Genomic DNA, 18298 nt, shown 5'->3' with positions numbered 1-18298 from the left:
ACATTACAGACTTATGACGGTATAACGATGTTGCTCAAGGGTGTGAAAAATCCACCCCACAAGCGATGCCGGTATCCTGACCTCACCCCCAGTGCAGACAGCACCACGTTGAGGGGAGCCCTTCTCCTGTCCCCATAGCTACCGCCCTTGGGGAGGGGGATTGGCTCCGCTGAGGGAGAAGCTCTCTGCTCAGCGTAGGTAGCGTCTTCCCTGCAGCGCTGTGAGTGGAGACAAGCCCCTCGTCCGAGCCTCATGCTGTTTTTAAGGAGTGTCCGTGCTGCTAGGAGACATTTGACCCTCGTGACGGCTCTGTGCAATTTCCATCCAACAAGTATCCGCATGGTTTTGTGGTTCCCCTTTTAGAAGTGAAATGTTACTGCTGTGGGCTGGTCTGGTATTCCGTCCCCTCCAGGGATACTAAATGTCATGACACTGTGGGCACTATTGCTGGGCAGTTCAGCTCCCTGCACCTCTTGGAGCAGATCCTGTGCTCCACTGAGGACTAAATCAGGAATTGCCTCTCCCCTTGCGGGGGCCAGGGCCCACTTCTCCAAGCAGCAGTCACTGGTGGGGGCTAGAAATCATCTCTCTGCATGATGCCCCGAGGTGACAGTCTGTCTGCTCCAATCACTCTTTATCCCGAGTCTGGAACAGGGTTAACAGGAGAGAATAAGGGACCCCCCCCCCCCCGACCACCACCTCAGACTGTCCCCTAGCTCAGTGGCGAGAGGCTCCTCCTAAGAGGTGGATTTCAGCCGTTCCATTGGCGGAAAAAGAGACGGCATGGGTGGGGGGCCAAGATGTGCAAATAGCATCTCTGGTTTTCACCTGAGTCCACAGTGCTCTGCCCAGTGATGCGCAGAGCATTCCCCGATATTCCGGAATTGCTCAGATGTGATTTTGTAAAGAGATCAGTCCGGCTTTTCCGGGACTAATTCCACAGTACTCTCCTTACGAGCCCCCTACCACGGCAGCCTCCTGTGCCTGTGTAAATGCATCGGGTTTGGTGCAGATCCAGTGTCTCTCACTGGTGCATCGCAAGCTGCTGACCCCATTCTCATCATTCAGATATGCGCACTCTCCTCCTCCTCTTATCACAAACCTGCAAGACAGAAGCCAGGGAGCTGGTGTCAGGTAGGAGTTGGGTGTTTCCTGTCAGTCACAGGCAGGGAGAGATGCTCTCGCACAGTGCAGGGAGCTGCTGCACTCACAGCCCCTCATGACTACCCTTCCTGCACCTGCCACAGGCCCCAGCTAGAAAGGAGGCAGTGGGGCAGCAAGGCCAGGAAAGGTTCGAAGATCAACAGACCTCCATGGAGCATTTATGCTGGGTGGGTACTAACCCAGTTCTACTCTCTCCCCCGCACCCCCCCCCACACCCAGCTGGGTCTGGATGGGCCCCTGCAGGCCCAACCCACCCAAACGGCCCCGGGCGCAGGTTCCAGGTGACTCTCAGTGTGGCGAGGAGCAGCAGTAACGCTGCACAGAAGAGCTGGGTCCAGGGCTCCCTGGACAGTTTCCATCAGCTCCCAGGCCAGAGGCCTGTCAGGACAGGCTGTATTGCAGGGGGCGGCTGGGGTGAAATGCCAGCAGCACAAACCCAGCGGCCATGGGGTGACCCCAGCCACTCACACAGAGCTTCCCGTGAGAGCTGGAGGCCAGCGCTTCTCACCTGGGAACAGGGTGGGATCCAGGCCCACAGGCACATCCTCCCCCATGATCCCATCCTGGCTACTCACAGCTGTCATGTGCTGGGCTGGGAGGAGGTCCAGCACTACTCTTTGGGCAGGCCGGGATCTCCCTGCCCTCAGGCCACCAGCCTCTGGCTTGGGGTGAGATCTGTCCCAGAGAAGGGAGAACCCAGCTCACAGCCACCTGAGCAGATGGCTGTGGATGGCTCCCCCACCAGCATCACCCCGGAAGAGCTCTGAGGGGATTGCAATGATGCACCCAGAGCCTTCTGCTGGGGTGGGCGCCCGCAGGGTGGCAGATTTCAGGGTTAACACCCCACTGAGATGCCTGTTTACCCAGTTCCGGTAAATTGGCGTCACATTAGCTATCCTCCAGTCATCGGGTACAGAAGCAGATTGAAATGATAGGTTACAGACTACAGTTCGTAGTCCTGCAATTGCACATTTGAGTTCCTGGTCCTGGTGACTTGTTACTGTTTAGTTTCTCAATTTCTTCCAAAACCTCCTCGAATGACACCTCAATCGGGGACAGTTCCTGAGATTTTTCACCTAAAAAGGATGGCTCAGGTTTGGGAGTCTCCCTCACATGCTCAGCCATGAGGACTGCTGCAAAGAATTCATTTAGTTTCTCTGCAATGGCCTGGTGCCAGCTGCCATGTAGACAGACCCCAAACAGGCCTGCTAACAGATAGGCTCATGATGCAATCACAGAGACAGACTGCTGCCGACATCAGGGCATCCTTGCTGGAATATGTGAAAATATCTGGCTGGGATCAAACAACAGGTCATCAACTGACTTGTTTTCTAAGCCTCTTCTGGGCACATTTTCCAGCTTCCCATCAATCGCAAAGGGCTTTTTTAAAAATGAGATTCAGCTGTAAGTACATAAGACTGTCTACATTGGGTCAGACCAATGGTCCATCTAGCCCAGTGTCCTGTTCTCCGATACTGGAAAGCAGTAGGTGCTTCCGAGGGAATGAACAGAACAGGGTCAGTATCGAGTGATCCATCCCATTCACACCCAGCTTCTGGCAGTCAGATGTTTACGGACACTCAGGGCATGGGGTTGCATCCCTGACCATCCTGGCTAATAAGAACTGGTCGAGCTATCCTCTGTGAACTTATCTACTTCTTGTTTGAACAGTTATACTACTGGCCTTCACAAGATCCCCTGGCAACAAGCTCCACAGGTTGACTGTGTGTTGTGTGAAGAAATACTTCCTTTTGTTTGTGTCAAACCCGCTGCCTATTTTTTTAATTGTGTGACCGCTAGGTCTTGCGTTACGTGAAGGAGTAAACAACACTTCCCTCTTCACTTTCTCGACCCCACTCATGATTTTATAGACCTCCTATATCCCCCGCTTAGTCATCTCCCCTCACATGGAAGCTGTTACATATCTAATCATTTTCGTTGCCTGTCTCTGTACCATTTCCAATTCTAATAGATGCGGCAACCAGATCTGCACACAGTGTTCAAGGTGTGGGTGTGCATGGATTTATACCGTAATGTTATGATATTTTATGATACTTGAAAACCCCCATTATTATTGGGTTTTCTGCTTTTGTAGCCTCTCTAATCTGTGAATTTCACAGTCACCATCCTGGTCAGTAGTATATTCTTGCTGCTAGATTTATTCTTCAAGTTTGGAATTTCTATTCTTAGAGATGCTAGGATCAGTTGGATTCGTTTAAGATTTTTACTGTACTTTACTCTATGCTTTCCTGGACATATAGTGCCACTCCCCCGCCAGCATGACCTACTCTGCCGTTCTTTCAGTCCTGATGGTCCAGGGTCAAACCCTGCTATCGGCTCAACTGGGGTTTGGTTATTTGATCCCACCCAGATCCCACTGAAATCCCTCTTGGGATGTTGTCTGGACCATCTCTACTGTACCCCAGTTCTCATGGCAGCCCCAGGCACTCAGCATTTGTGACTATCAGGCATCTTTAATGCACATGGCCCCACTAAAGCCAGACAGATCTGAAAGCTTTGGCCAGTCTCCCAGAAGACAACACTTGCTTCCACCCACCACTAATACACAGAGTACATAGCACTGACTGGTGAGTCAGCCTGAACTCGCTATCTCAGACACCAGGGACCCAAAGCCCAGGGGATTCACAGAGAACTTACAGGTTGTTGAATTTGGTGCCACTGGCCCATTTCCAGAGCTGCCCAGGGTCCCTCCGGAGGCCAATCCAGTGGTCAAATCTGCCTTTATAGTGCAGCAGGAAAGCCTAAAAACAGCAGAGAGAGAGGTGGGGTCAGAGCACAGGCTCTGTGCACCAGAGAATCACAGGTATACACTGAAGGGCTCTGTTTTCAGAGAACAGCTGGGGATTTTCACCTCCCTCTTGCCCAGCTCTGGGTAATTCAGTATTAACTTTCCCATCCCAAACCTCGCCTCGCCTTACAGAACAGCTGAGCTCCCCTCCCCATCACAGGGGAAGGGGAAGGAAAGAGCCCAGCTGAGCTCAATAAGGGATGCTGGGAAGTGCCAGGGATGAGAGAAGAGCCGCCAAATCCTCAGCCAGAAGGGGCCAGGGCTAAGAGGAGCCCCCCCATCCTCATCTGGCTCCCCAAGAGCACTGGCTCTTCAAGTCAATCTGGGATCTCAGTACCCCTTTGGCCCCATGCCACCCAGAAGACACTCAAGCCAGCCTAGCCCAAGAGAGGGTCGGTCTCCTTTTGAGAGGGCTGACAGCGAGTGATCCCTGCAGTCAGACACGGACACTAGAGGTGCCCCGGGCCAGCCAGCCAGGCCTGGCATTCAGCAACTGGAAGCTCATTTACTCAGAGCTGCTCCTCGAGCCCAGGTTCTCCTGCAGCAGCTGCTGAGCCAAGACCAGAAGGTTGCAATTGGAGCATCTCTCACCATTTCCTGCTCACTGTTGATCTCAGCCAGGGAGGCGCTGAGCACAGAGCAGTAGGTCAGGCTGTAGGTCCAGTTCCTTTCAGCCTCAGAGAAATAGTAGCATTTCCCTCGGTATCCAATCCAGCCGTCTGGGCACGCGGGGCCAGCAAGGGGGCCCAGATCAGCTGACGGAAGCTTAGGTCTCCACACTGAGAATGAGACAGTGATACGTGGTGTGAGCGAGACCCGCCAAGAGGAGAACCTGGGGAGATCGAACCAGGGTGGGTACTGAAAGGCCGTGAGGGAGCCAGGAGGATGTTGGGAATCCAGCCCCAGAGGGGGGTTATCTGACTCTGCTCTCCCTCTCTTGGGTTCACATTCAACAGGGATGCAGCTGACAAACCGCTCATGCCGTGAAGCCCAGGACAGAGAGCTGGGCCCAAGCTCAGTGTTACAACACGGGGTGGGCAGAGAGCTGCAGAGGGAGGGGACAGTTACCAGGGGGCCAGCAGGGGGGCAATAATTAATGGGTAGGAGATTAACTTCAACATGATTTGCCAGATCTAGTACCCCAAGGAGTTCTGCTAGCCTGGACTGCTGCCCCCTCCCCCTGCTCTGCGCTTTGCTTCCCTGGAGAGGCAGGTTGAGATGAAGATGGGAACAAACTCCCTTCCCTTCAGGAGACCGAACGCCCGCTGCCCGGCCTGTCCAGCGCAGCCAGCCAGCTTCACGGTCACCACAAACAGCTGCCATCTGCGCTCGCACACGCTGTCTGTGCGGGCGGGGACGTCAACAGCGCGACGAGACCCTGCCCTGCCGAGGTCACCAATGGGTGGGTTTCACACTGCGTTAACGGGGCTGTCGGTACTGCGTTCCACGGCTCCTTTCAGTGACACGCCAGCACCTGCCCAGCACTGGGCACGACCCGGCGATGCAGGAAGGCCAGGCTGGCACCTCAGGGCGACACGCTGCAGGCAGAGGGCCCAGCTCATTGCTGCCCTGCACCGTCAATCACCCCCACTCTGCACAGGTATCCGTGACCGTGCCTGGGGCCCGGCAACAGTGACTTGGACCCAAAGTGCTCAGAGATGGGCTGGGGGGAGCTAATTTCAGTCCCAACACAGAGAGTGCCCAGGTGCAGGGGTCTGGGAGGGAGCAGGAGGGGAGTCTTGGAGGAACATCCCCCAGGAATCCTCTGTCCCAGGGGCACAAGCCAGACAGGCCAGGAGGAGAGACTGACTGTGGTGGCTCCAGGGGGAATGGGATGTGCAGAGAGGGGGAAGGGAAGGGTGAGAACTCACCTGCCAGGACAATGATGAGAACTAAGAACATGATTGCGAGGGCGACTGCGAGCACAATTGTACATTTCTTGTAGTTACAACGAGGGTCTGAAACAGAAAGACCCGTCAGGCAGGGCCGCGAGGACACGTCTCCCTGGCGGCACCAGGGCTGGAGCTGCCTTAGAACAGTGGTTCTCACCCACCGGTTCGTGTACCCCTGGGGGTAAGCAGAGGTCTTCCACGGGGCACATCAACTCATCGAGAGATTTGCCTTGGGTTACAACAGGCTACATAAAAAGCACTAAATCAGTACAAGCTAAAATTTTCTACAGACAATGACTCGTTTATACTGCTCGATAGACAATACACGGAAAGGTACAGCGTTGATAGTCCAATCGATCTATTTCATAATTAAATACGCAACAATCAGAGAGAGTCAGCAATTTTTCAGGAATAGTGGCTGTGACACTTTTGTATTTTTATGTCCGATTTTGGAAGCAAGTGGTTTTTAAGCGAGATGAAACTTAGGAGAACGCAAGACAAATCAGCCTCCTGACAGGGCGACAGTCCTCTGGAAAGGCTGAGAACCACTGGACTCGAACATGCACCGTTCTGCCGATTGCTCCTTCCCTCAGACGCTCTGGGAGAGGAGCCCGGAGGGTCAGGCCGGCTGCGGCTGGCAGAACAGCCCCTCCTTCCTCTCAGCCCAGTACCCTCCCCTGGGCACTCCCAGCCAGGGTGCCAGGAGGCCTGGTGAGCTCAGGGGCACAGAGATAAGGACCCGCATGTCCTGGTGGCAGTTGCTCAAACTGCCCCCCCGCACCATCCCCACCCCCATTCTGCCCCCTGCCGAGCGCTGGCTGGGCCCACACTGCCGAGTGCCCCTGTCCCCGCACACTGGGGTCTCACACTGGCCATACACAGCAGAAGGGGGGAGAACGAACCAGGCAGAGATGGGCCAGGGCAGTCACAGGGGGTCTGACACACCCAGCCCAGGAGGGCCCTGCACGGCCCCCGCTGTGTGCGTCAGACAGCAGGTGTGAGCCAGGGATCGGTGCCCTGAGAGCCCCTGGGGGTGATCCAGTCCCTGCTGCCCACAGACGGGGGGTTGCTGGGCACTGGCTGCTGCCACTGAGAGCCTGGCCCCATGTGGGGCAGCCTCAGTGTCTCTCTCCAGCCTGTTCCCAGGCAGCGACACCCCATTACCTGGCTCCCCTCCAGTCTCCAGGTGTCCCTTGCCCTCAACAGGCCACTCCTGCCGCGGCTCTTCGCCCCCAGCAGGTCCAGCTGCTGGCCCCATCGTCTCTCTCAGCGACACTCGGGCCGCACACGCTGCTGGAGACGCTGGGCTGGGGTCGGCTCCTCTCTGTGACTGGGTCTGAGATTCAGCAGCAGCGAAGCCGAGCTGGGGCGGGGGTCCTGGCCCTGGCTCCCCGCACACCCTGCTCCGGACTCTCCAGCCGATCTGAAAGTCGAGACGGACCCAGCAGGACAGGTCAGTGGGGGGTGGGGCACGATTTGTGGTTTCTCGTTCCCTGCCCAGCAGCCCAACCCCCTGCCAGAGGCGGTGCCATGATGATTGAACCCCCTTAAACGCCATCGGCCCCTCAAACCCCAGGGCTTCAGAGACCTGATCTGCTACGGACCCGACCCACCAGGGGAGTGGGGAGAGCCACCAGACACCTAGAACAGGCCCTGCCCCCAGAGGAGAAGGAAGGGGGAAAAATAGAGCCCCCCCTCCCAGCCCGGCGAGCGGGAGGAGGACAGAGACGATGGGAGTCGGGGTTCAGGCGGGGGGGGGGGGGGTCCAGCCCCTGTCCCCCCCAGTCTCCAGCACGCCCGGCAGGTTTCTCACCAGCTCAGCAGCGACCGTCTGCGCCGGAAGCCTCCGCAGCGTCTCTGGGTTTCGACTGGGGCCTTTGAAAGCCTCGCGCTGACTCCACCCCCCCACACTTTTAGGAAGTGTTGGTTAGCAAAAAAAACTCCCGGGCTGCGGGGAGTTCTCTGTCCCGCCCCCTCTCCCTCCCTGTCCCCATTTCCGGGCTGGGGGGTGTCACAGAGTCCCCGGGGATGCTCTGGAACTGCTCCCCATGAAGCCAGGCAGGACTCTGGGGCAGTCTCCTCTCTCGGAGCAGCCTGTCTGCAGGGCACCCAGCTCCCCCGGCTCCACCTTCCTGGGTCTGACCTGGGAGCCTTCAGCCTCCTCTGCCCCTCCCTGCGCTTCCCGCAGCGAGTCGCCCAGGCGGGGTCCCCCCTCCCCTGGCTCCTTGCGGGCGCGGGGGGGCGCGCCCCCTCCCTCTCCCCCTCCACAGGCTGCTTGGCGGTGCGGGGGCACGCCCCCCTCCCCGGGCTCCTTGAACACTGTGTGCAGATCTGGTTGCCCCATCTCAAAAAGGATCTATTAGAATTGGAAATGGTACAGAGGCAGGCAACGAAAATGATGAGAGATATGGAACAGCTTCCATATGAGGGGAGACGACTAAGGGGGGGATATAGGAGGTCTATAAAATCATGAGTGGGGTCGAGAAAGTGCAGAGGGAAGTGTTGTTTACTCCTTCACGTAACACAAGACCTAGCGGTCACACAATTAAATGAATAGGCAGCAGGTCTGACACAAACAAAAGGAAGTATTTATTCACACAACACACAGTCAACCTGTGGAGCTTGTTGCCAGGGGATGTTGTGAAGGCCAATAGTATAACTCTGTTCAGACAAGAAGTAGATAAGTTCACCGAGGATAGCTCTACCGTTCCTATCAGCCAGGAAGGTCAGGGATGCAGCCCCATGCTCTGAGTGTCCATAAACATCTGACTGCCAGAAGCTGGGTGTGAATGGGATGGATCACTCGATATTGACCCTGTTCTGTTCATTCCCTCGGAAGCACCTACTGCTGGCCAGTATCGGAGGAAAGGACACTGGGCTAGATGGACCATTGGTCTGACCCATGTGGCCAGTCTTAGGTACTTACAGCTGAATGGCATTTTTAAAAAAGCCCTTTGCGATTGATGGGAAGCTGGAAAATGTGCCCAGAGGAGGCTTAGAAAACAAGTCAGTTGATGACCTGTTGTTTGATCCGGGTCAGATATTTTCACATATTCCAGCAAGGATGCCCTGATGTCGGCAGCAGTCTGTCTCTGTGATTGCATCCTGAGCCCATCTGTTAGCAGGCCTGTTTGGGGTTAGTCTACGCGGCAGCTGGCACCACGCCATTGCAGAGAAACTAAATGAATGCTTTGCAGCAGTCCTCATGGCTGAGCATGTGAGGGAGATTCCCAAACCTGAGCCGTTCTTTTTAGGTGACAGATCTGAGGAACTGTCCCAGATGGAGGTGTCATTCGAGGAGGTTTTGGAACAAATTGAGATACTAAACAGTAACAAGTCACCAGGACCCCAGGAACTCAAATGTGAAATGGCAGGACTACTAACTGTAGTCTGTAACCTATCATTTCAATCCGCTTCTGTACCCGATGACTGGAGGATAGCTAATGTGATGCCAATTTACCCGAACTGGGTAAACAGGCATCTCAGTGGGGTGTTAACCCTGAAATCTGCCACCCTGCGGGCGCCCACCCCAGCAGAAGGCTCTGGGTGCATCATTGCCATCCCCTCAGAGCTCGTCTGGGGTGATGCTGGTGGGGGAGATGCTCACAGGTGGCTGTGAGCTGGGTTCTCCCTTCTCTGGGACAGATCTCACCCCGAGCCAGAGGCTGGTGGCCTGAGGGCAGGGAGACCCCGGCCTGCCCAAAGAGTAATACTGGGCCTCCTCCCAGCCCAGCACATGCCTACTGTGAGTAGCCAGGATGGGACCATGGGGGAGGATTTGCCTGTGGGCCTGGACCCCACCCTGTTCCCAGGTGGGAAGCGCTGGCCTCCAGCTCTCACGGGAAGCTCTGTGTGAGTGGCTGGGGTCACCCCATGGCCGCTGGGTTTGCGCTGCTGGCATTTCACCCCAGCCGCCCCCTGCAATACAGCCTGTCCTGACAGGCCTCTGGCCTGGGAGCTGATGGAAACTGTCCAGGGAGCCCTGGACCCAGCTCTTCTGTGCGGCGTTACTGCTGCTCCTCGCCACGCTGAGAGTCACCTGGAACCTGCGCCCGGGGCCGTTTGGGTGGGTTGGGCCTGCAGGGGCCCATCCAGACCCAGCTGGGTGTGCGGAGGGTGAGTAGGAACTGGGTTAGTACCCACCCGGCATAAATGCTCCATGGAGGTCAATTGATCTTCGAACCTTTCCTGGCCTTGCTGCCCCACTGCCCCCGTTCTAGCTGGGGCCTGTGGCAGGTGCAGGAAGGGGAGTCATGAATGCAGCAGCTCCCTGCACTGTGCGAGAGCATCTCTCCCTGCCTGTGACTGATGGGAAATGTCCAACTCCTACCTGACACCAGCTCTTTCTTTCAGGTTTCCGATCGGAGGAGGAGGAGACTGTGCGTATCTGAAGGATGTGAATGGGGTCAGCAGCTTGTGATGCACCAGTGAGAGACCCTGGATCTGCACCAAACCCGATGCATTTACACAGGCACAGGAGGCTGCCATGGTAGGAGGCTCGTAAGGAGAGTACTGTGGAATTAGTCCCGGAAAAGCCGGACTGATCTCTTTACAAGATCACATCTGAGCAATTCCGGAATATCGGGGAATGCTCTGAGCATCACTGGGCAGAGCACTGTGGACTCAGGTGAAAACCAGAGATGCTATTTGCACATCTTGTCCCCCCACCCGTGCCGTCTCTTTTTCCGCCAGTGGAACGGCTCAAATCCAGCCTTTCCAGCCTACCTCAGCTGGACCCGGAACTCTGCCTAACTGAGCCAAGGCACCAGCCTCCGCTTTCACTGCCCTGACATTCCCCCACAGATTAGGCTGGCTCACCTGTGTGTTAAGATAGGTATTAGCGTTATAAGAATGTGTTGAGCCTTTATTGAACGCTTGTGAGCTGCTGCAGCATTAATCTCATTTCTTCTAATTTCTGTATCCCACATTGTAAGGTAATATTGGAGCGTTTGTTTTGGGAGCCTCTGTGACTGTGTAAATCACCAGAGAGGAGAGTGAATTAAGGCATTCAGGAGTGTGAAGTGCTGATCTCCAGCAGCTCAGAGCACAGGGGAGGAGGTGGGATACAAGAAGGAACTGAATCTAGCTTGTTGATGCTGGGGGCAGGGTTTTCTAGGCATAAGCAAGAGATCCCCAGCTGCTTAGCCTGGGTTAGCCCTAAAGGACACAGAGTTTATTATGGACCAGTGATACACAGACTGCGGCTCACGAGCTGCAAGTGACTCTTTAATGTGTCTCCTGCCACTCTTCGTAGCACCTGATATTAAAGCACTGTGATTTAATTGTTAACCAGTCAGGATGCTTTTACTATGTTATTAGCCACTAAGTTATTTGCTGCGAGCATTTATATAAAAACCTAAATATTTCCCCTGCCCTTCTGTTTAAATAGGAGTAATGCTATAGTAAATGAAACAATGAATTCCCGCTACTGTGGCTCTTTTGGGTACGGCTGATCACTAATTTCGCTCCTGAACCACTGAGCTCGGAGCATCACTGCAATAGATGCTTCTGTTACCTTTTGAAACTTTGTAGCTTAGTTGTGTGTGTATGTTCACCCGCTTTAGCCTTGTAAATAAATCTTATTTCCTTTTTAATAAATTGTCCTATAATCAGACTGGCTACATGCGCGGTCTTTGGTGTGACGTCTAAGGTGCAGTTCACCTGGGGTGCCTGGACCTGTGGGACTGGGAGTAACCTGAATACTGTTGTGATTCTGAGTGTGAGAGACCATCTGTCTCTCAGAGACAGGCTCACCTGGGTTGCGAGACAGATCGGAGAACCCAAGGGGACTGCATGGCTAGGCTGTTAGGATGCCGGAGGAGGTTACCCTGCATGTTTGGTTGGTGAAATCTAGGTCTAGAATTCTCAGCCAGTTTGGATTTGTGCCCTGGTTCCCAGCAGTCTGCCCTGAGGCTGGCGCCACTCTCTCAAGACACTGCAGACAGCGCTATTGCACGGCCTTGGCTCCAGTTCCCTCCTTGGTCTGTATCAAGGGCCAGTTTTAGGTGAAAAATGCCTTTTTTAGATGAAAAATGCCAATTCAGCAGTTTGCGAATTCATGTCTGGTCTGCTGAATTGTTCACGTCCAGCCCCTCCCCCCAGTTCTTAAAAAGTCGAAGCATTTCGTTTAGACACTTTCCAAACAAACCATTTTGATTTTTCAGCTTGAAATAATTTTTTGTTTAAAAATGTCCTTCAGTTTTATTTTAAAAATTCAAAAAGTTACAACCCTTGAAATGTTCCTGGGTCTTTTTTTTTTTAAAGCTTTTCGGTTCATCAAAAACTTGGAAAAATTTTAGTTTTATTCAACCTGCTCTAGGGGCGGGTGAGGATTTTAGTGGTTATATTGTGGGTCTCTGAGTCTCCTTGTTGCTCAAAGTTTTCTTACTGTAACAAATGTATTTGGGATGAGGGCAGGATGGGCAAAAGCTTCCTAAAAGTGGGGGGGCTGCTGGCACCCAAACTGTGGCCCAGCCCCTGTGCCAGCCCTTCTCCTCAAGATCCTGCCCCCTCAAACTGCCCCTTTCCCTGAAGCCCCCCTCTCACGCCGCCTTTCTCCCTGAGCTCCCATTTCATGCTGCCCCTTGCCCCCAAAACACCCCCCCCCGCTCCTTTCTCTCCCCCCTCATCCAGTCGCTCACACTTATGGCCAGTAAAAAGTGGTGGGCCCTGGTCTCCCATGGATAAGAGGGGGAGAGGATGAAGAACTCATTTCAAATATAACTCCCCCCCACCTCAAAAAAGCACAATTCGCCAGCAACAGCAAAACACGCACCTAACCAACCCGGGCCAGTCACGCTGTGTTGTGTGTGACATTCCCGTCCTGGGGCAGTTTATGTCTCTGAGAATGTGAACCCTGCAGGCCTGGCCGTTTCCCTGCGTAATGTGACCTCAGTGCTCCTGCTGAGAGCCATTGTTTGTAAATGTTTCAGGAGCAGACATATTTATCATTCATGGACAGACAGACATTTATTCATAATTAGAACTGGTCAAAAATAGCGGGGGTGGGGAGGGTCATGAAAATTGAAGAAGAAACCACTCTTCCCCCCCCGCCCTGCGATATTCTTCAAACTTATTTGCAAATGTTTTTAATGATCAAAGTTTTGTTTAGTTTTGGTGGGAAAAACTCCACGTTCTCTCTCAAGTGGGCAGAGAAATCCAAAATGTTTTTTTTAAAAAGGGAACTCTTTTCAAATGATCAATGTAATCCAAAGTGGCATTTCTAGTTAAAAGGTTGCATTGTGAGTGTAAAACCATTTTGAACCAGCTCTATTACTGTATAACAAGATGAGTTTATTTTTCATGCTGCATTGTTTGGGCCAAGTTGCAAGTGGTATTTCAGTTTTTGCACAGATCTTCTCTTCTTGCATCTGCCCCTCTCATAAGCTGTGGCCTTAATCTCGGCCCTGGAAACACTTACGTGCATGTTTAACTTTAATGACTGCTGTAAATAATTCCATTTCAATGGGACAACTCTGAGGTCGGGTTTATGCTATGGCCCTATATCGGTGTAACTACGTCATTTATTTAATTTTCTTTCTTTTATTTGTGAAAGTTCTTGAGAGCTTAAAGCAGGTAAAATACATGAACAGGTTCGGACAGTCCAAGTTTGTCAGTGCAAAGTGACAGCAGAGATGTGGTATCTGCTAGTTTTCCATAAGTCTCTCAGGGTTACCCAGGATAACTTTGGGGATCTCTGTCTTGCACCTGGAATGTTCGCTGAAAGTGTCCAAACAGCTCAGAGATACAGAACCATTCCCTGGATCCATGCTTATAGCTGTCTTCCCCGGAAAGCAGTCTGGCAAGAGGAGATGCATTAACAGGAAACTCTGCAAGTTCTCTGCATGCCTCTGCCAGTGACCCCCACACCTCTCCATTTCCTTGGCCACATGTATCCCGTCCCCATGCTGGCAGCTAATCCAGAAAAAGAGGGAAAGAGTTCACCACTGTGACCACCTGAGGGATGTGTTGGGCTGAGATCAGCTGGTCAAAGCAGGCAATAGGGACAGAATTGGAGACTTGAAGCTCGTCGAGTGACCTCTGACCTTTCCAGACCTGCCCTTCAATCAGACACAGCCATTGTAAAGTTGAATGTGATAGTAACTAGACCCATTTTAAACCCTTCACCACACAAGACAAAGCCCGTAGGATTCATCATGAACTATTTATTTCTCCTCCCCTGGATTCCTGCAGCCACCAGCCACCTTGGAGCTTTCCCTCGTCTCTCCCAGGCTGGGCTCACTTGATTGCAGGAGCTCAGCGGAGGGTCCAGCTTTGCTCTTTCGCTTCCATTCTTCACCTCTTTGGGTGGCTGCATTTGCAGCTGAGCAGCCTGATGGAAACACTGAGTCCTCTGTCTCGGCAGGCAGGCCCAGCCGCCAAAGCCAAAGACTCCCTGAGAAGAGGGGCAGGTTCGCCTCAACTCTCAGGAGTGGAGGCTTGGCCCATAGGGTAGGGTTACCATATTTGAACTTTCAAAAAAGAGGACACTCGGGGGAGGGGGGGGGAGTGGTAGCCCTGCCCCCTATCTACTCTCTCCTACTTCCTGCCCCCTGACTGCCCCCCACAGAACTCCTAACCCATCCAACCCCGGCAGCTCTTTGTCCCCTGATCGCCCCCCCCAGGACCCCGCCCTCTGTCTAAGCCTTCCTTCTCCCTGTCTCCAACTACCTCCTCCTTAGACCTCCCCACCCTAACTGCCCCCCTAGAACTTCCCCCCGCACCTGTCTCCTGACTGCCCCGCCCCCTATCCGCACCCCCACCCCCTGACAGACCCCCAGGTCTCCCACACCTATCCAACCACTCCCTGTCCCCTGACTGCCCCCGCTGAACCCCCGACCCATCTAACCCCCCCTGCTCCCTGCCCCTGACTTTGCCCCCAAACCTCCGCCCCATCCAACTCCCCCTGCTCCCTGTCCCTTGTCTCCACCGACCCCTTTCCATATGCCCACCCCCTGACAGGCTCCCCCCAGAACCCCTGACCCATCCAACCCCTCCTGCTCCCTGTCCCCTGACTGTCCCTTGGGACCCCATGCCCCTTCTCCAGCCCCCCGGCCCCCTTACTCTGCTGCTCAGAGCAGTGTGTCTGAGGTGCGGAGCCAGACACAGTGCCGCGCTCCCCCGCAGAGCACACAGCTCCCCACCCCCTGCCCCCAGAGTGCTGCATTGGGAGGGAAATCCTGGCCCTTTGGAGAGTTTTACAAATTCCTCCCCGAGGGTGATTTAAAACCCAAAAGCCGGACATGTCTGGGAAAATCCGGACGCATGGTAACCCGACCACAGGGCCTCCAGGATCTGCAGCTGCTGCCACCTCTATGGTGATTCCTCCGACTCATCACCAACCAGCTCTTCCCCATTCTGCCAGCCGGGCCCACGGTCTGACCGTGCAGGAGAACAGAAACCCTTTGGGACAGCAGGAGAGTCTCCTCAATGCCGCACTCTTTGCATGGCTTCCCCCGGTCACCGGGAAACACGACTGCCCTGCCCCAGGAGTCTCTCAAGGAGCTGCCGGCGCAGTCACTGGGCACCCACTCGTGATGGTCTCGGGCAGTGGCATTGCAGAGGGAGCTGAGCAGACCGTCCCTTCCGTGACTTCCTGAATTGCTGCCAGGACGGATTCTCCTCTGCGCTAGGGAGAGTCCCCGAGGGAAAGCAGCTGTGGTAGGGGAGGGGGCAAGACAAGCTCTCCCCCTGAGCCCTTGACTAGCAGGCAAGCAGGACTCTGGGAGCCAGGGATCGGGGTGTCTTGCTGGGAGAGCAGAGCTGGAGAGCAGAAAAGGGCACTGGAGGAATTGTAGAAAAGTCAGTGTGATGGCCAGGTCATGGGCAACCAGACCTAGTGGTCAGAGGCAGAGTCCACACTCACAAGACAGGAGTTGAGAGTCAGCTGGGTCAGGACACGGGAAGAGCAGAAGCAAAAGACCAAATTGTGTTCAGCACCTCAAGTCAGATGAGTCACCCCGAGTCCGGATGCCAGGAAATCAAGCCTGGGGAGCAGGAAGAGCCAACACACGGTCCAGAGGGGGCGGGTGGGAGCTCGGGTGTTCAGACAGCTTCTTGTTCCTGCTGCTGGTTTAAGGAGGTCCCGGGGGCTGATTAGCTGCTCTGGGACTCTGCCAATGGACCTCAGGGATGGAGCCTCAAACTGGGTCTGGACTTCGTCAGTCCTAGGTAAGCAGTTTTTCATAGGCTTCCAGGTGGCGTCCTGGAGGGTGGCTGAACCCAGGAACCCTGCACACCCGGGTTAATGACCCATGGGTCATGACAGTGAGTGATCTCTCCCCGCTCAAACCGCCTGCGCGAAACAGTCTCCAGGGTCCCAGACGCATCCTCTGAGAATAAAAAAACACAGTCATGAGGACAAATAGGCTATGGAACAGGAGCCCCCTCTTTGTTGCAACAGCCCCAAGTGCCCAGAAGAGTGGACGGTTTTTACCTCCAGGAGATGCCTGGGATCTTCCATCTAAGCCTCACTGGGACCCCTGTTGCTTGGTCTGACAGGATTAGACCATCTGTCCCCACTGCTCCCTGCGCTAGGCTGGCTGCAGCACGCATCTGTGTAAGAGGCTGGGCCAGAGAGATGTTACAGTCAGGGTCCAGGCAGCCCAGAAGGAGAACAGAGGGTCTGAAACCAGAAGACGAAGCAATCAAATCAGCGGATTTGAGAGAGAGGTTTTGTACCCTACAGGGACCTCAAAGAAGGTGTGTTAGGAAAGCTGAGATGTTAGTCTGGAAACTGCTAAGGCAAAGATTGTGACTTGTTAAGGTTCAGTTTAAGTCACTACAAAGTGTGTTGTGTTTTCTTTGTCTGTTTGAAATTTGTCTCTTTCTCTTGCTTAGTTTCACTTAAATCTCTTCTTTGTTACTGTGCTTCCCAAAGCACCTCAGCGTTGTGTGTTGGAGTGAAGTGTGAGTCTCCAGCCTACCCAATAGGCTGAGCTGTGCCCTGTCTCTCTGAAGGTAGCGAATAATTTCTGAGCGGTGCAGGGCCCAGAGTCCAAGGGCAGTTCACCAGACATCTCCTGTGAAGCCCAAAGAGACCAAAGGAGCTGGAGAGATTCAGGCCCCACTGACCCATGGGAACTTCCCACAGAAGAGGCCACACTGGGCTCCAGACACAGCCAGCAGGATCCCTCCCACAAGCTGGGCTATGTCCTTCCCCTCCCAGCCCCACAGCTTCCTCCCCTCCCCAGCCTCAGGAACCCCTCCCACCTCCCTGCTCTCCCCACCCACTCTCCAATACCAGGCTGTTTCCAGAATGGAAGCAGGTGCGTACCAGAGTTCACTCACCGCTAGATGCTGGCCAGGCCTCGTGTCACCACTTTCTCGCTGGTCTAGCAACCCCGCTGATACTCACTCTTGCAGTTTGTTGTCTGGGAACTCAGCCCTCCAACCAGGTGACTGGCCTTTACTCCACTCCTTCCTGGGTCGTGCTCCTTCCAAACAAAGTCCAAAAATGTCTTGAACAGAAACAAGGCCTTCCACCCTCGTGGGGAGTTCTTCCTCAGCCTGATTTTGGCTCGGCCTGCCCTTCTTGGGTTTCTATGGTCTTCTGTGTCCCCTTCCTTAGGGACGGTGAGAGAACCCAGTCCTACCCTGGACTCCAGGTTTTGGCCCAAGGCCGTCAACTGAACAGTTCCCTCTGCTTCTGTACTTTTGCTGCTGTTTCCCCTTGTTTCCTCTCAGATGGGGCTAACTTGGTCATCAATTTGGCCTAGCCCCAGGCTAGGCAGCCATAGGCCAAGCCACCCTGTTAGATATTCTCCTCCTTCAAATCCGGTCCAGCCCGGCTGACAGGTTTGCTGAGGGGATGGTGAAACCCCATTGCTGATCAGAAGGAGGTCAGAGTCTTTTCTCTAGGAGCTGAAGGTCCGTTTGTCCTGCTGCGGGAAGTGGAGCTGGAGAGCAGAGATGTTAGGTGAAAGAGACTGCATGATGGAGTTGGAGACTGAGGGACGGGAGCCTCCTCCCAGAAACGCTCCCAGGAGAACAGGTTTGAGGAGTTCTCTGGGGAGCCTCTTGCTAGGAAAAAAACAAGGGTGGCACATTGATGGAGATGTCTCTGTCCCAGGGATGGGGGAAGCACCCAGCCAGGCTATGCAGCAGGGATCCCATTTCTCCCCCAAGAAACCCATATGCCCAAAGAAGTCAATGGCTCTTACCTCCATGAGGGAGCGGGGTCTTCCCTCTCAGCCTCTTTGAGAACTACCACTGCTTGGTTTCCTCGGACAAGGGACCTGCCCCCACTGCTCCCTGAGGTGGTTCAGCTTCCGACTACACCCATCTGGGAGGCTGTCAGACGCTCCAGGGCCTAGAAGACACGGGCGGAGGAGGCTCCTCTTCATGTCAGACTCTGAGAGCCCATAGAGGGGCCAAAGGAAGAATAAAGGGCAGGAGATGAAGCTAGCCCTGATCCTCTGTCCCATCCTCACCT

At 54.4% G+C, this 18298-nt stretch overlaps 1 protein-coding gene across 1 annotated transcript; it reads right to left on the bottom strand.

Moving 5' to 3' along the window:
• Nucleotides 1–750: 750 nt before the first annotated feature.
• On the bottom strand, nucleotides 751–7726 carry LOC144274630 (C-type lectin domain family 2 member B-like). Its single transcript, XM_077833617.1, has 6 exons — nucleotides 7679–7726; nucleotides 7030–7288; nucleotides 5845–5931; nucleotides 4565–4752; nucleotides 3823–3926; nucleotides 751–1102 (listed from the first exon to the last, which is right to left on the bottom strand). The coding sequence occupies exons 2-6, from the start codon at nucleotides 7121–7123 to the stop codon at nucleotides 952–954; spliced, it is 624 nt and encodes a 207-aa protein (XP_077689743.1). The 5' UTR covers nucleotides 7124–7288; nucleotides 7679–7726; the 3' UTR covers nucleotides 751–951.
• Between the last annotated feature and the right edge of the window lie 10572 nt (nucleotides 7727–18298).

Source organism: Eretmochelys imbricata, chromosome 14, assembly GCF_965152235.1.
Source record: "Eretmochelys imbricata isolate rEreImb1 chromosome 14, rEreImb1.hap1, whole genome shotgun sequence".
Taxonomy (NCBI): Eukaryota; Metazoa; Chordata; order Testudines; family Cheloniidae; genus Eretmochelys; species Eretmochelys imbricata.
Note: the sequence above shows the minus strand (reverse complement) of the source record. Positions and strands in the feature narration are given on the sequence as shown.

Excerpts from the sequence above, each read along its gene's own strand:
- LOC144274630 (XM_077833617.1), bottom strand. The coding sequence starts at position 7,123 with ATGGGGCCAGCAGCTGGACCTGCTGGGGGCGAAGAGCCGCGGCAGGAG. Across the intron at positions 4,753-5,844 it reads TCTCATCATTGTCCTGGCAG|TGTGGAGACCTAAGCTTCCG; the intron begins GTGAGTTCTCAC and ends TCTCATTCTCAG. Across the intron at positions 3,927-4,564 it reads TCAACAGTGAGCAGGAAATG|GCTTTCCTGCTGCACTATAA; the intron begins GTGAGAGATGCT and ends TGCTGTTTTTAG.